We start from the raw sequence: 16,571 nt of genomic DNA, 5'->3' as shown, positions 1-16,571 counted from the left end.
CCTTATACACTTATATGGAAAAGTGAAGGGTGTGTTAGTGTTTGTCTTTCTAGGAGTGAAGAGCATGTAACTTATATCCAAGTGTGCCTTGCTGTGTGTATGTCTGCGTGGATGTGTGTAGCAGCGCCTACTGTGGGAAGCTGAGGAGGCTGTTCTTCCCCTGCTGACTCCTGTCTGACAGCAGTGGCAGAAGGCCTAGGTGAGGCTGTAAAAACCCAGCCAAATAAACCTTATGTCAGCAGGGCCAAAGCACGCCAGACATTACGCTCCACACAGACACAGCGCTGTGGAACTGACTATGTGTGTGGAGGGAAATGTGTGTCACCTGAATAAATGTCTACAACCATGCTGTCAAATCTGTTGTGTGTGTGTGTGTGTGTGTGTGTGTGTGTGTGTGTGTGTGTATGTGTATCTTTGTGTAAACATTTCTGACACTCTTTAATATGTGAAAAGCTTTAGAAAATGTATGTGTGTCATTTTTACGCTGTTTCGTCTAATCTAAACTCTGAAGTGTGAAACTGTCTGTGTGTGTATTTGCACAGGGTGGGAATCTGTGACAGGGAGGGCTGTGTATGTAATGAGAAAGTCTCCCAGATGCCCCAAGTGTTTCTTTGTTCAGCCCGAACAGCTGGTTTTGAGCCAGACAACTGTATTTATGGAAGGAAAATGGAAGGAGAAGCAGAAAAAAAGCAGAAATAAGGAGGGAGGGGGGAAAGGAGAGACTGTTAGGCACAGTCTGAACTAAAATGGCCATAAAACCAGGTGCCTTGTTGTGACACACATGACATCTTAACTGCACTTTATCTTTACTGCTCCTAAACCTTACAAATGTTTACCATAAAAGCTCTCAGTGAGGCTGTTTGTGCATTAACTAGAAAGCTACTTAAAAAAAACCTTCCCAAAGGACCTGTGCTGATTGCTAGTGAGATTACAAAAAACTTAGGGCTTCCTGTAGATCCGAGACAACACTTTTGTTTTTACAAGTTTTGCAAACACTGAACTCTTTCTCCTCTCTGCATGGGTCAAATGTAGGAACTGCATCATTAATCATCAGTGCTAAATCAACACCAGAGTAGACATCAAATCCCATTTAGCTAAATGCAAATACCTGAAACTAAAAATGAACAGAGAATATCTTAACGTGTTGTCTTATATCAAACTTTTTAATTTGTTGTTAGTTCATTGCAGGTTATTATCATTGAATTTTGGGATGATGGTGAGACAAAATTAGCATCCTGAAATTCTGTCATCTTGGGTTTTGGGAAATACTTTTTCACATTTTACAGACTGTATAGATTCATCAACAATGATAATGATTAGTTGCAGTTGTAGTGAAGTAACCCTCCAGGTTACTTCACAGACAGTGAAGCAGCTGTTGTATCTCTCTCTCTTGTCACTCAGCACATAATAATCAGTGGGCAGTTCTATTCACTAAAGCAAAGCAATGTAATCAGATAAATGTAGTGGCCAGGGAATGAAGGTTAAGGTTACAGGACTCTGTAAATGATTGTCAATGCCTTGTTAATTAAAACTGTGTTGTGTGTGTTGCATTTTGTTAAGGACACAAACAATCTTGCACACATTTTAATAGCTTCTGTAGCCCCTCATCCTGAGCTCTTGATGCAATTCTGTTTTATATCAGTGTGGTTGGGATGAGTGTAGTATAATTTCTCAGCCCTCTGGGCGCTTTGTGGCATCAGATGGAATGTGGCTACAACATCCACACAACCACACCCAAATCTCTGCGAGCAGAGCTCAGCATCTCTGGAAGTGCTTGTTCTCTCTTTACTGTAAGTCCTGCCGTTTACCTAAACCCACAACTGAAACTTGGATTCTAGTGTAGTCATCCTCCCCATTTCCTCCTCCACTCACTCACACATTAATCACTTTTTGTGTGTGTCATGGTAATTGCTTCTCATGAACCTGAAGGTGATGACTTTAGTTTCCAACAAATACAGTTGTATTTGTTCTGTGTCTGGTACAGCTTTTAGAAATTCTAAAAGTTACTAAATGGAGAATTTAGATAATTTAAACACTGATACACTACAACTGTCAGGTTAGCCTTGGTCTCATTCTGTACAATTGATGTCATCTGGCTGTAACAGTTTAAGAGCTTTCTGTAATCCTCCCAAAAGACTGAGAACACATCGGCTTGATTCCAAGAGACACAACCCCTGCCTGGCTAACTATCAGACTGTTTAGCCTGAGCATTGTTTAAATTCCTTCCAATCAACACATTGTAATGTGAATCCACTCTGCTCTGTGTGTGTGCATGTGCAGACGACTTTAACTGTGAACATGTCGTCACTTTTTAAACGCCCATAGAGATTTGTCAACTGATCCAACCAAACCCTTAGTTATCATAAAGTGCATGGCCCATGACTGTCTCATCATTAATTCAACAAATTCTCATTTAAGATCCACAGAATTGTCTTTTCTTGGCAGCACATTCACATACATGTACATGGATGTCTTGTAAAGTTAATAAACTGTATTGTTTCGTCAAATGTAGGGATTGGTTGGCTACATGTAGACAGAAAATTAAGAAGAAACATCTTCAAAGCCTTCATAGCCTCAAATATGCTAACATTAGCTTACTTTTTAAAATAAATAAAAATGCATTATGTGATGGTCTTTGGTAGCTAGTCAGGCTGTGAAATCTTAAGATAAAGATTTCAGGGCCATTCGTTATGGTTTTTTCACCCTTATTAGTAAATATAATTTGTTACAGTCTTAACATTTGTAAATTACAAGTCAGTCTGAAAAAATGTATGACAGTTGCATTTGCATAATAATAAACACATTTCTTCAATGGCGTTGTCATTTCTCTGTTTAAGCTTATGTCTAATGGATCCAGCAGGAAATCAGTGTCTTGATGGAGGACACATCAGCAGGGCAGATCAATTAGCACTTGCACCTGTCTGTTTATGACCGTAATGCCATTCGTCCTCATTATTCTTAACTGTTGAGCATTTCCTTGCTTTCTCAACATTTCCAACCTGACTCACCTTCACATTTGTGGCTGGTTTCACTCTGACGGTGGCCAGCAGGACATTTACACTCGTAGGATCCCACGGTGTTGATGCAGTTTCCTCCGGCGCAAAGACCTGGCACTGCCTGGCACTCATCAACATCTAAGAGAAAAAAGGAAAGACGCAGAATGGTCAGAAGAGGCAGGAGCAGACAAGCTAGTCTAATGATTACTGGTATCTGCAGAGCATTGGCTTGGGAGATGTAACATCCTGTGTTTGTAATACACCAAAAACTACAAAACAGACATAAAAGTTGGTTCAAATGTGGTTCAAAGTTTTTTGGAGAACCCTTTCTGTTGCTAAAAGATTGTTTTCATTGTCTTATTCAACTGTTTTCCAGAAAAAATTATGCTTAAATGAATGTTTGGCACAAGCTACGGTGTCTTTGACTACTTGCAGAAAGACCTACTCCAGCTCTTGTTCGAACAGGAAATGACTTTTTAAATGTATGTTTTTCCCGGCATTGAGTATGAGTCATGTGAGTCACTTTTACCAGTATTGGGGATATTTTAGTGGGTGGGTTTCTGGATAAATCAGTGTTAAGACTACAGGCACCACTGATCCTGTCTGCACTGAGACACCCACACATGTACTCACAAAACGGTTTTGTATTAACCTCAGAACACAAAATCCGGGCATTGTGAATGTGCAGCTGTGCTCTCCAGAAATCAAAAATGCGTGTGCATATGTCATAAATCTACACACTCACACACAGAACCGCATTAACAGCCTGTTTCTAATCATCTCAATACATTCAGTCTCTGCTTCATTTTAAGACAGACTGAAAATACGGTCCAGCGTCAAGGAACTCTTTATGCCAAAGGCTGAGAGTGAGAGAAAGAAAGCACCAACCGGCCAACATCCTGATGTGGAGCCTGGAGTGCAATCCTTACATTTGGATTCATGGTCATGTGTGCTTTGTACTGCTGCCAGCAAGACGTTGCTTTAGGCTCGGAGGCGATTAGGTGTCTTTGGTTTGTATGTGTGTGTGTGTGTGTGTGTGTGTGCGCGTGCATGCACACATGCATGTGTGTATGTGTGTGTGAGAGAGAGAGCTCAGAGTTAGAGGCAGAAAAGGGGAAAGACAGAAACAGAGATGCGGAGAGTGAAAAAAAGTACAGACAGGCAGTGAAAAAGAGAGTCCGAGATACAGTATGTGAGTCACAGACAGATGAGTGATTCACTCACACTGACATACTACTAACATATGAACAGCTTGGCAGCTACGTGCAAAAGAAAGGAAGTTGTGAAGTTGTGGAGCTAGATGCAAAGTAGTTCCTGATCCCAGATGTATTACCCTTTTGAATTATACTCATAAATAATATATACAGACTTGTACCTATAGCTGGATGGATTAAATGGAAATAAGTGGATTAAATGATCACTATATCTTATGGAAAGCTGTGTTACAACCCTACTGATATGATTTATTAACATATTAATTATTATTACCAAAGGTTAATAATACATTTTGTTAAACATTTTAAATAGCAATCAAAGCTCTTCACGTGATGAAAAAAGTATATACATTACATGGAACAAGAGAGAGGACAAAAGGATGCTGAAAGATTGAAAAAAGGTACAGGAGGTAAAAGACAATAAATGAAGTAAATGTTAATAAATACAAATGAAAAGAATAAAAGTAATAAACCAAAAGATGACATCACATAAAAGGAAGTGTATAAAAATGTGTTTTAAGAAAAGAGGGGCTGTAATGGCAAAATAATGATCACCTTTAAATTAAAGCCTGAACTTTGGAATGGCCAGAAGGGCCCCATCCAAAGCTGAGATCTGGCTCATATGTGGTCAACATTTCTGTTATGTAGCCTGGGGCCAGACCCAGATGTGCTTTAAAAGTGATCAGTAAAATCTTAAAATCAATTCTAAATAGAACACAGAGCCAATTGAGAGAAGCCAGGATTTGGATGATATGATGTTGTCTGTTAAAACCAGGAAGAAGCTGAGCTGCTGCATTTTGAACTAATTGCAGGTGGGAGGTAAAATAAAAGGAAAAATGGTGAAAAGTCCCTATTAGTAACTTGTTGCTTTATATCCTTGGCTCTATTTATAAAACTATCACACATATCTTGCGAGGTTCCAGTAAAATGGCAGGGGGAGGTAGGGGTTGATGACTGAGTCTATTACTTTGGATAAAATTATGGGGTTAGATTGACTTGCTAAAATTAAATTAGAGGAGAGGGATGCTCTTGCTTCTTTAACTACCCTTTGGTAATTCTTCATAGTGTCTTTCCAGATCTCATAAAATACACACAAATCAGCCCCCCCCCCCCTTTTTTTTGCTCCTTTCTCATACAGTCTCCCTTTAATTTAAGTATGGATTGTTTAGCCATGGCTGCGATGTTCAATTTGACATTTTGTCTTTGTAGGGGGCGACAGAGTCCAGGACAGTCTGGAAAGTGTGATTAAAAAGGGAGACTAGCTCATCTGTGTTAAAATGTTGATCAAAGGCAGCTAAAGCAGCAGCAGTAAAAAGCTCAGAAAACCTGCTACCAGACATTGAGTTAAAAACATGGCAGCAGACAGGTGCATTGTGACTAATAGGTAGTTGGAATAACACCACATTGAATAAAACTGCTTTGTGATCAGACACACATATCCTTAGTCCCAATTATGCAGGAGCGCTTGATGAAAAGGTTAACATGATTTTGAACAAGTCTGTCTGCACCTCCTCCATAACTACAGCCACAAAGATTTCTTGCACGTGCAATTTCATGCTAACAGGAGTAACAGCACTGCACTGCATCACTTGATCTACATAAACACAACTGAGCCAAACCACCTATTTTGGCACAAGTAGGGTTATTTGGTGCAATGAATGGTTGAGCCACTACTCATGCACCCTGTCAACATAGTAGTTATCAAGTTCAAGGCCACGCCTGTCCTTGTGTATAAGACCAAGAGACTTGTACCAAACTTTGAGATTGTGCTGTAAAGTAAAAGCCAATTGAGTCTGGAAATATGGATATAGGCCCACAATGTGTAACTTTCTATTACACACACTTGAGTTTGCAAAAATCCCCCAAATCCCACAAGAAAATAATGAACTTAATGTCCTCAAAAGTAGCTATGGCTCTGATACTGTTGAAGTGTAGCCAGGTGCTTTTGAGCATACAATCCTTCAGACAAAAACACAGTCTCCCTCTGTGATGATTTCAGCTAGACATCAACCATCACAATCTGCCCAGGGTGGTGCTGGGTGTGTCCATGTGAGACGGGCTCGATGAAGGCAAGAAAGGGTCTAGCTGAGCTCATTTAACAGGGGACATGACCTCCACATGTGTCATATATTGATGCAGCCTTATTGCATAGTCTGGCCAGGGCCATAGGTTATTAGAGAGGCATGCAGAGAGAGTCTGGTCTAGTCTGAGGGGGTTCTGGGACATCGGCATTGGGAATGTTGATGAAAGAAGGTGAATCTCAGTTCATATTTCCCTCATTCTCTCTCTCTCTTATAATGTTCATATCTAACTTTTATGGATCTATTTAGTCTGAGATAGTTGATTTTGTTTCTGTGTATATGCTTTATCTGTTAAATTATGATCAGCTTTACATTATCAGTAACACTAATGCTTTAAGCATCTGGAAAAAGACAGAAAATACTTTCTAATAGCTGTTTCAATATGTCTTGATTTAAATTACTTGTACATTACTTATTCTGTAACAGGATGCACTGTGAATGTTTTGTTAACCCAAAGTTCACAATTTGAAACTGAGAGAAATTGATGTTGATAACTGGGTTGTGCTGATACATACTGATAAATAAATTCTGGGAAACCGAAACGTATTCACTGTTTACGGTGTTTGCAGGGATGGAGATGCAGGTACACATCTTAAGCAAGACCTTAACAGGAAAATACAAGCACATATCCTGCCCACTGTGTACATGTAAACACTCCTCAGTGCTGTTAACACTAGTTCGAGGATGTTGTAGGCAGGAATTGCAGCTGAGATGATGATAGATAAAGTAACGGTTACAGTGTTTGTGTGGATGTCACTGTGTGTTTGTGTGTGTTATTACTGTGTGCGTGTCCTCCTTCGTCACGCACACAGGTGTGCCTGTCCTCCTGTCCTCCTTCTTACTGTTTAAAAGAAGTTAGAAAGCTCCACCGAGTGTGTGTACAGGCAAGACAGAGAGAGAGAGGGACAGAATGAAAGTTGTTCCCATCTGACCTTGACAGGCACCAGTGCGAATGTTGGGGATGAAGCCTCGTCTGCAGGGGTGTGGCTGGGCTGGGCACTGCTCGCAGGGGTGGCCCCATGCTCGTCCAATGGTAGCGCAGCAAAGGGTCTTGGTGCAGACGATTCCACTGAGCTGGCCCTGACACATTTGGTTGTTCACCTGCGTGAAACATGGCCCAGTCCTGTAGTCTGTGTAGAAAAAAGCAAAAATCCTTTGTTAGTTACAGGCTGTTTTAACATTTGATTGATTAAACAATAAAACAATGATTCATTTCCTTGAACACATCTGGCACAACTTTAAATGAAACAAGAAACCAGTAAGTAGATGAGGGATGTCGTCTTATTTAACTAAGTGAGTCAGTGATCTTTGGCACAGCATTACAAGATGATTTTAGAGACATGACTCACTGGACTTTTAAACATTTCCTCAGTTTCACTGTTTTCAGTGTTTAGTCTTGGATCAACAATCGGCTTACAACGAAAAGCACTTACAAGTAGCAAGTTTTACCAGGACATGAGACAAACAATATGAATGTTGGTAGCTGCACAACTTGTCCTGTCAGTGCATGTGATTTCAAGCAATAACCTATTAAATCTGCTCAGATTAAACTGCAAAACACATCCATATTGTTCCTGTCAGCAGGAACTTAGCAATAGGATTGGAATGACTGCTACGCATTTAGTCTCAGTGATAATAAGTTAATAAGTTGGATTGAGATACTGAAGCACATTCCAGTGCTTTAACTAAGCTCTGAACAGTGGTTGTTTCTGTTTCCAAAGATATGACAGTATCACTAGTTAATGGCAGCATGGTTGTCAGTAACAATCATCCCATGACAATCATTGGCTTGAATTTGAATGCATCTGCATGTCATCTTTAGGACAATGCACTTTTGTCTGACTTTGCATATACAAAGGACCAAACAACTTCCTCACACAACACATGCTGCTAATAATACAAAAGTAACACAAATGCCTCCTGGAAGTAAGACAGATGTGTAAAACTCTGCCCCTCTCTCTCTATCTCTATCAGATGCAGAGGAACTTTCTTCATGCCTTTATCGCCTCAAGACTGAACTACTGCAATGTGATCTGCACAAGGATCCCTGGCAGGAGCACCCATGGGGATCCTGGCAGAATCCTGAATGTACTGGAATGTACATTCAGGATTCTGCCAGGATCCCCATGAGAGGCTTCCCATCTCCTTCAGGACTTATTACAAAGTCCTGCTACTCACATACACATTCACATCAACATCATTCTGGTTCCTAGCAAAATTCCATATCCATATCTATTCTGGATATCAAAAATGTAACTGTGGATATCTGAAACTGAAAGCCTAATACACATGAATGGCAAAGCTGACGTCATTCATCCCAAGAAGAATGATGTTGTGGATATCTGAAATTACAGTTGTGGATGGGAACATTTCAGTGTGAATATCTGAAATGTTCATTTTGACCAGGAAGAATTGAATTACGGATATCTGCAATTCATATCCAGTGTAGCTATTAAATGTTAAAACCGCTTTCCATAAGCCCCCCAGTACTAAGCTCCACACCATGGGGGGACGGAGCCTTCTGCTCTGCTGCACCACGCTTATGGAACAGCCTTCCTACCAATTTGGGGGCAGCATAGACGCTAGACTCCTTTTAAAGAGGCCTAAAAATCTTTGTATTCAGGAAGACTTTTTCATATTGACTCTTATTTGTATGTTGTGTAGTCTGTGTTAATAATAGTGTAGCATTTTGAGTTTCACTATGAATGAAGTGTGGTACAAATTGATGAGGATAGTGACAACAGTGAAGATAAATAAAGTAAATACACATACTCACACACATACACACACACACACACACACACACACACACACACACACACACACACACACACACACACACACACACATTCCAACAGATGTTGTATCCTTATGAGAACAAAATGTCCTTGATCATCTGACCTCCTCGCACTGCTGTTTTCCAGTGAAAATTGGCATAATCTCGTTAATGCACTTCACAAATCAGACACAATAACCTCATGCTGAAACCATTTCAGCAATATGATGTTCGTTCTTTCAATCACATACAGCCTAATGATGGCTTCCCTATTGGGAGAAAGCCTTATTAAGTTCACTACATGGCGCCAAAGTTAATATAGCCTTCATTTTAAAAGTAGATTGTTAGATTTTTGCAGTGCAGATGAAAGAAAAGCTGCATGGTTGGCTAGCCAAGGCTGTGACAGTGAGATGTAGAGAAGGAGAAAGGTCTGAAGGACAGAATGAGATGGAAAGATAGGGATCAGTGGTGGTGTTTGGTGGGAGTCCTTCCCCAGACTTATTTCCCTTATTGGTTCCTTGTGCTACATAAAAGGGGATCACAGAGAATGGGGCAAAGAGTAGGAGGCGCAGAAAGAAAGAAAAAGAAAAGAAAGTAGGTCAAACTGAGCATGCAGAGTGCAGGTTGGGGCTCACGCCAGTTCTCCTTCTCATCCATCTGTCTTTATTTCTCTTTGCCCACTTTGGGACTTCCTGCCTGTCTGTCCTCCACTCTCTCCTTGCCTGCCTATCAGCCATCATTTGATCTTCCATCTTCATGTGGACTGTTTGGCACAGTGGAGCTGTCTCCTTATAAGACAAATATGTCTATTCATATTCTAAGCTCAAATACAACAAATAACACATAAACACATCTGTACACAATACAGAAAGTAATCCCTTCCACCCTCTTTAAAGAATAAGTCTGTTGGTGTAGTATATTTTTCTGAAGTTTTTCTTATTGTTAGCAAATCCCATAAAAAGGACCAAAGATAACACACTATCAGTCCATCTCTAAATATTTTCCAACCTGACTACCTTGCTAAATGTTTAGCTAACATTAGTACAACAGGAGTAGATTGTGCATTTGATGGGGACTATTATCAGCTATGGATTAATACAGTCCATGTTTGGTGTGCTAGTGTAGTAGTTTAATACTTTTGGGACAGTAATTGAGGTCTATGACACAGAGGAATAAGCTATGTCCTATATTTCCACCCTTATTCTTTAAAGTAGACTATTATAATAACACTACCTATACTAGACTATTATGCATATTTCTAGTCTAATTCTGGTACATGTTGACTGACAAAATAGACTCAAATGGTGAAAAAAAAGAGAAAAAAAGAGTGAAGAAGAAAATGGAAAAAGGAAAAAATAAGAGGGAAAACAAAAGAAGAAAAAATTCATGGCGTTTCCTGTCTCCAGTCTTAGATTTTAAGAAAAAAAGTCCAACAAAGTTCCATCTAAGAGGAGACTGGACTCTCCCACGCTCTAATCATCCAAGCAGCCAAGTGCAGCAGTGTATGCGTGTGTGCTTCCTTCATCTTTCTATTTAAATTTTCCATATATTACACATGCTTGATTGTAGTATATATGAAGTATATATGCATACATATGCTTTCTCAACACTGCCACACTCTTCCCTCTCATGTACATGTACAAGAATGCATACTTGTCTGTCTACATACATATGCCTAAAGGAAAAAACAGCATCTGTCTGAGCTTCAGCACTGAGCCAAACAAAAGACTGGAGCTTTCTTTAAAAGTACAAAATAACAACCAATCAATGTGAGTCAACGTTTGTACTCCATATGTTCAGGTTTTTGTTTCTCTTGTGCATAAGTTTGATTGTGGAGGGACAAGAGATACATTTCATGCATGTAGATTTCGGTCCATAGGTTAACATGTGTCAGAGCATGACAGTGTTCACATCTGGATGTATATGTTTGTATGTATGTATGTAAATTCAGAGGTCACGTGTGAGCATGGGCACGAGCAGCTTAGGACAAGTGAGCAATCCAACATCCTTACGTGGTCCAGCAGACAACATTCGGAAGCAATTTTGTCTCATTAGTCTCCCAATTGCTGAATAGATCAAAAACACTCACCAGATCTTCTCCTCTATCCTCTCTCCACTACTAAATCCACAGTACCCTCTGTCTCTCATCCAGATATCTCTGGTTTCATTCACAACCTCTTTTCTATGTGACATCCAGCAAACATAACAATGAATGAGGTTCTTTTCCTCTGATAATGAGAACATGTCCTCTTTGTGCTAGATTTAATGGATTCTCCTCATTCTTACAAGTTTACAACTCTTTTATTTTATAAACATCAGAACTTCTAATAAAAGTTTCCAGGAATCATTGCCAGTTGTAACCCAGCCCAAGTTTTGCTCAAAGCTGCCGATGCACTTGTGACCTTTCACCTAGATCAATCCACACAAATTAGCCATCCAGTCATATCAGGCAATGTTAATGGGATCTGACCCTTTCACATATAAATTATACCTTTGTTGTCAAGCCAACCACACACAGGAATCTGATATTGCAGAAAAACTTGATCAATCATCAGAACATGTTACTCTTTGCTCTGATGAAAGCCAGATTAAAGGAAGATAAAATACTGTAAATGCTGAGGTGAGAAAATATTTGACCCCATTCAACGTGGAGCCTTCTGGGAAAACAGTTTCCCATCAACCTTGTCCAGCTGTGGGATTGGGAAGATGGGACCAGAGCACTGACCTGAGTGGTAGTAGGAAAAATGGGAAGAGAATTTGCACGGGACAAGAGGAAAAACCCCATTTCAGACTCATTAATAACGGCTGAAGTATTTATAAAACTCCCAGGAGAGAAGGTCTGGGAAGATAAGAAACGTGAAATATGAGTTGATTACATGGAAATGAAGCCATTATCATTTATACATACTTTCCTGTGACAAGGGGCCAATAAGTCAAATGAATAAAGAAAGGAAATATGTATATACACTAGCCTCTGTGTGTGCAAGTGTGTGTAAGCATGTGTTTTCAAACCGGATGTCCTCTCTAGACTTTAGACAGCTGGAAGATTTACTCTCTGCCTAAACGTAATGCTGTTCCACACCTGTTGAGACTCTAATTATCCTCTGTGTGTGTTGGTGTGAGTGTGGATCGGGTATTTCTCATGTTGTGGGGACTCACTTCCCTTATGGGGACAAAAAGCTAGTTTTCTTAATGTAAATCATTAATTTTAAAGGTGAAGACTTGGTTTAAAGTTCAGGCAAATTTAGGGAATTTAGAATTAGGGTACGGATATGGGTTAGGTATGGCATGTGCTGGTCATGTTCAGGGTAAGTCTCTGAAGTCTCTGAAGTGATGGAAACAAGACTTTTTGTGCGTGTGTGTGTGTGTGTGTGTGTGTGTGTGTATGTGTGCGGTTCATATAATGTTTGTGTGTGCAGACTGAGCACATGTCTGGCGGGTCTTGTGGAATTTCTGATTGCATCTCATTGTGTGTGTCCGTGTGTCCCTCTGCTGATGTGGATATAAATAAATGATTCAAATGTGTGGGCCTCTTTGTTTATGCGTGTGTGTGTGTGTGTGTGTGTGTGTGTGTGTGTGTGTGTGTGTGTGTGTGTGTGTGTGTGTATATGTGTGTGTGTGTGTGTGTCTACATGTGTTTGGGGGGTTTATCTTCATTACGGCCAACCATAGCAGGCTCTGTTGGCCTTATCAAAGCCATTATCAACAGGCTTGAAATCTCCCTTTTCCTTTAACCCTAATCATTCCTCTAGGAGTCTGCTCCTTTCATTTCTTTCCACACCAAAAGCAGTAACCCAAACGTGACTAAATGTTTAACACAGCACAAACACACACATTCATATATACACATATGCATACAACTGTGGGAGAATGGCAATGGGAAAGATAAGCCCTCAGCAATCTACTAAGATCTGAAAGTCTGAAGCCTCCCGCTAACTGTTATGTATGAGAGTAACTACACAGAACACACAAGATTACATGGAAAAAACGGCATAAAATATATATGTGTATATACTTGTTGAAATTATGATGTCATATCTTGTGACATCAAGTCATTGTCTCTACATCTCTCACCCATTGTACTGTAAAATCTATCTTGACTTCTATAGCTATTTTCGTCTGTTTTGAGAAACTTCCCGTCACAATACTGTCCAGCAGTGGAACAATAATGCAGACTCTATTGAACGCAGACACAACCAGGCAAAAACACAGTCGGGCAAGTGGGCTCCAGGCTCCATCAACAACTACCACTCATGGGACATGTTACTTATTCAGTGAGGGGGAAGTCTTTGTAGTGCTTTTTTAAACTCCAGCGAGAGTAAATCAGCCCGTTTTCATCAGGGCGAAATCAAAGACGCCCTTCATCACTCTCCCATGGGGCTAGTCAAGTATTGATTTTGAACAAACCAAGTTTGGCTTGGGCACTGCAGAGCAATTCCTTCTACTTTTTGTTTATGAGATGGATCATCAAAATTTAGTGCCCCCATGAAATGCTGACCCTAAAAACAGTATGTAAAATGTGATGTTCTTAATTAGACTTAATACATAATAAGATGATTTAATTCACAACATACAATCAACCTTGTATCTGGATTAAACACATTGTTCATTATGTTAGCAGTCCAGAAAGTAAGACACATTTCCAGACAAAACACAGTGTTTCTGGGTTTTAAAACCCTGTCGGCCAGTTTCTAACTTGCCATAGATATTTGCTACTTTGTGAGGTTCATTGTGTGTCTTGCAGCAGACATTTCTGCATATGGAAAACACACATATGGGGTCTACATTATGAGGCAATGTCCTGCTGCATTAGTCATTTATAGACTCACTGTAGATCAAATTTAGTAAGGCTCCAAACTGGCAGACTCAATACTAAATTGTCATTGGGAATATTTTCCACAGAGTGACCTGTGCCTGCCCTGCCCCTGAGTCCCACCCTCCACTAGCACAGCCATCCTGTCCCGCCATGTTCTGTCCACTCTTATCCAGAGTCAATAGAGCAGAAATAGCACAACTTCCTACACTTCCAGCAAAATGCTCTTGACGTCAATGCCTGCTGGGGGGCAACATTTCTCCACTGAGATTACTGATTTATTTGGGCTGGACTGGGCTGCAGGATGGGATCTGGACTGACCACAGAGGCTGTATGGCTTCACTGAGACAGACTGGACTGAGCAGTGCTGGAGCAGAGGTTTAACTAGGCAAAGTTCTGTGTACACACATTAGCACCACTCCTTGTTACTGTACATGCATGTTCAGTGTTGCATATACAGTGAGTGCAGTATACATGCATGCACATACACAACAGAAACAAGCATGACACACATACAGCTGTTGCACAATGCAAAAGTAAATATAGTATGAATGGTGAAAATGGTCCTTACTCTACTACAGTAATGCTAATTCTGACTAAAGTCAATAAACCTCAGGCACGTGCACACACACTCCAGACACGCTAACACACACTGGGGTTTCCCATGACTCCGTCCCGACCAAGTTCACTCATACTGGTTGACTTTCACCGCCTTCATAATCACACTTCATCAGCAGTCTTCTCACTGAATCACTGTGTGAATCTACTGACTCATGGCCTCACTCACACAAATTCTCAAACCACAATACAAAACAGAGCTGTTACAGCACCAAAGGTTACGCAAGTGGCCCTTCATCCATTTTAAAGCCAAACCCAATATTTAAAAAATGTACTCGTCATGTATCCAAATTATTGAATATCTCATGGTGTAAACAATTCTACTAAACATTTTTTTTGTCAAATTGAGGGGAAATGACCATTTACCAAGATACAGAAAAGATTAAGCAATAAAAGCAGCTGAATAAAAAAAAAAGAATTGTTGAGTTTGAATTTTTATATCCATTACATGCTGGTCAATTTCACATTTAGTCACGGCTATGAGTCTCAATTAATCATGCAGGTAATGTTTAAAGTTTAGGCCATCCCCTTTCTCTCTCTAAGGGATATTTGGCACTAAAACACACACACACAAATAAAGTGTTTCCCTCGAGGTCCAGCAGTCTCCCCCTATCCTCCAGCAAAGTGTTTGTACTTGCCTCCACCAGGCTTTGTGTACACAGCTGGGGAGTCATTTTCATTTTCACCCTGTCCCTGCCTTCTTCCTCCCCTCCATCTTTCTCTTTCTCCCTTTCTCTCTCTCTCTCTCTCCCTCTGCTTCCCTACCTTGCTCCACTCCTCATCAGGAAATGTCCATGACCACTACACAAAGAAAGTCTATTCTGTCAGTCCTGTGGGTATGAGGGGGAGGGGGAGCATTTATTGCCAGATGTCTTTAAAGCTCCCTCTGACAGACTCAACCCCCTGAATGTTGTATTTTCCAAGAAAACGAGACCCTGGAGTTTCATGGAGAAATGAGATAAGGGATGATGGCTAGAAAAGTTATAGAATTTGATGAAGTTGTAGCCAAAGTTATAGGAAGGAAAAGAGGAGAGCAGCACAGAAGAACACTGGAGAAACAGATGAGGAAGAATGGGAGTCAGAGTAAGTCGTTTTTAAAAAAAAAAACACGCATAGGTAGGAATAAGGAATGCGGAAGAAATGCAGAGATGAATGAGGTAGTAAAATTACAGCCCAGGCACTTTCCTCTTCCTCAGTGCAGGTCACAGCATGAAGGGAGGAAAAGAGGCAGACGGTGGAGGTCAAGGAAAGGTAATGTAGAGGGTCTACACGTTTAAGAATATTCTCCTACTCTGAAAGGTGAACTGAGGTGATCAGAAATTAAGTACAGCCATCAAATCATACTTTTTTTTCATCTGTCAGGAGACTGCACCCCCCACTCCTAACACCCTGCCATCACTTCCCACCACACACATACCAGAGGCTTCTGTTCAAGGCTCAGGAGACGAACACCTACTGCCTGTCTGAGCTAACTGTATGAAGTCATCAGCGTTAGAGGAGCCTGAAAGCTCACCAAACACTGAACTAATGAATTAACAAAGCACGTCTGGGATGATAGGAACACCAATCATGACCACATGGCAACATCAATGAATGATTTGGTTCAGCTGCAGGCTGGTTTTGGCTGTGTACTTTGTTTACCAAAGCAGATCTGGTAACGCTCTGGTTTCTGGGGGGGTTTGTTTAGTTTTTTTGGAGATTTGTTTTTTCCCCCTCTGGAAGCATTAGTTTCTGATCTGGTGTGGGATCGTTGTGTACCATTTAGAAGTGTTACTGTCCTGATACACTAGAGATACACTAGTGTTTTCCTCATTTCCTTTTTGTTTGGTTTTTCTTGTTTTGTTTTGGTTTGGGTTTTTTTGTAATGTGGTGAAAGGTGGTTCATTTGTTTTTGGACAGCTGTCTCGGGGGCACATGCATGACTTTGTGGGTTTGCCTGTTTACAGGTTGCTTTACAAGTCAGCTGGTGCTTCAATACCTGCCACAAGCCACATGAAGATTAGGGGAGAGTTTTTGGTTAGGCAGTTGGGGGGTTAGGGGAGAGTTTTTGGTTAGGCAGTTAGGGGAAAAGTG

At 40.6% G+C, this 16,571-nt stretch overlaps 1 protein-coding gene across 1 annotated transcript in view; it reads right to left on the bottom strand.

Annotated features, from left to right (window-relative positions):
- Positions 1 to 16,571, bottom strand: part of fbn2b (fibrillin 2b) — a 66,222-nt gene that overhangs the window by 28,158 nt on the left and 21,493 nt on the right. Inside the window, exons 6-7 of the mRNA XM_053321647.1 lie at positions 7,224 to 7,421; positions 3,009 to 3,134 (exon numbers count right to left, since the gene is read on the bottom strand). Of these exons, the coding sequence (XP_053177622.1) occupies positions 3,009 to 3,134; positions 7,224 to 7,421 (324 nt within the window). The remainder of the gene's footprint in view (positions 1 to 3,008; positions 3,135 to 7,223; positions 7,422 to 16,571) is intronic.

This window comes from Scomber japonicus, chromosome 7, assembly GCF_027409825.1.
Source record: "Scomber japonicus isolate fScoJap1 chromosome 7, fScoJap1.pri, whole genome shotgun sequence".
Lineage (NCBI taxonomy): Eukaryota > Metazoa > Chordata > Actinopteri > Scombriformes > Scombridae > Scomber > Scomber japonicus.
This window is presented reverse-complemented; position numbering and strand designations above follow the sequence as displayed.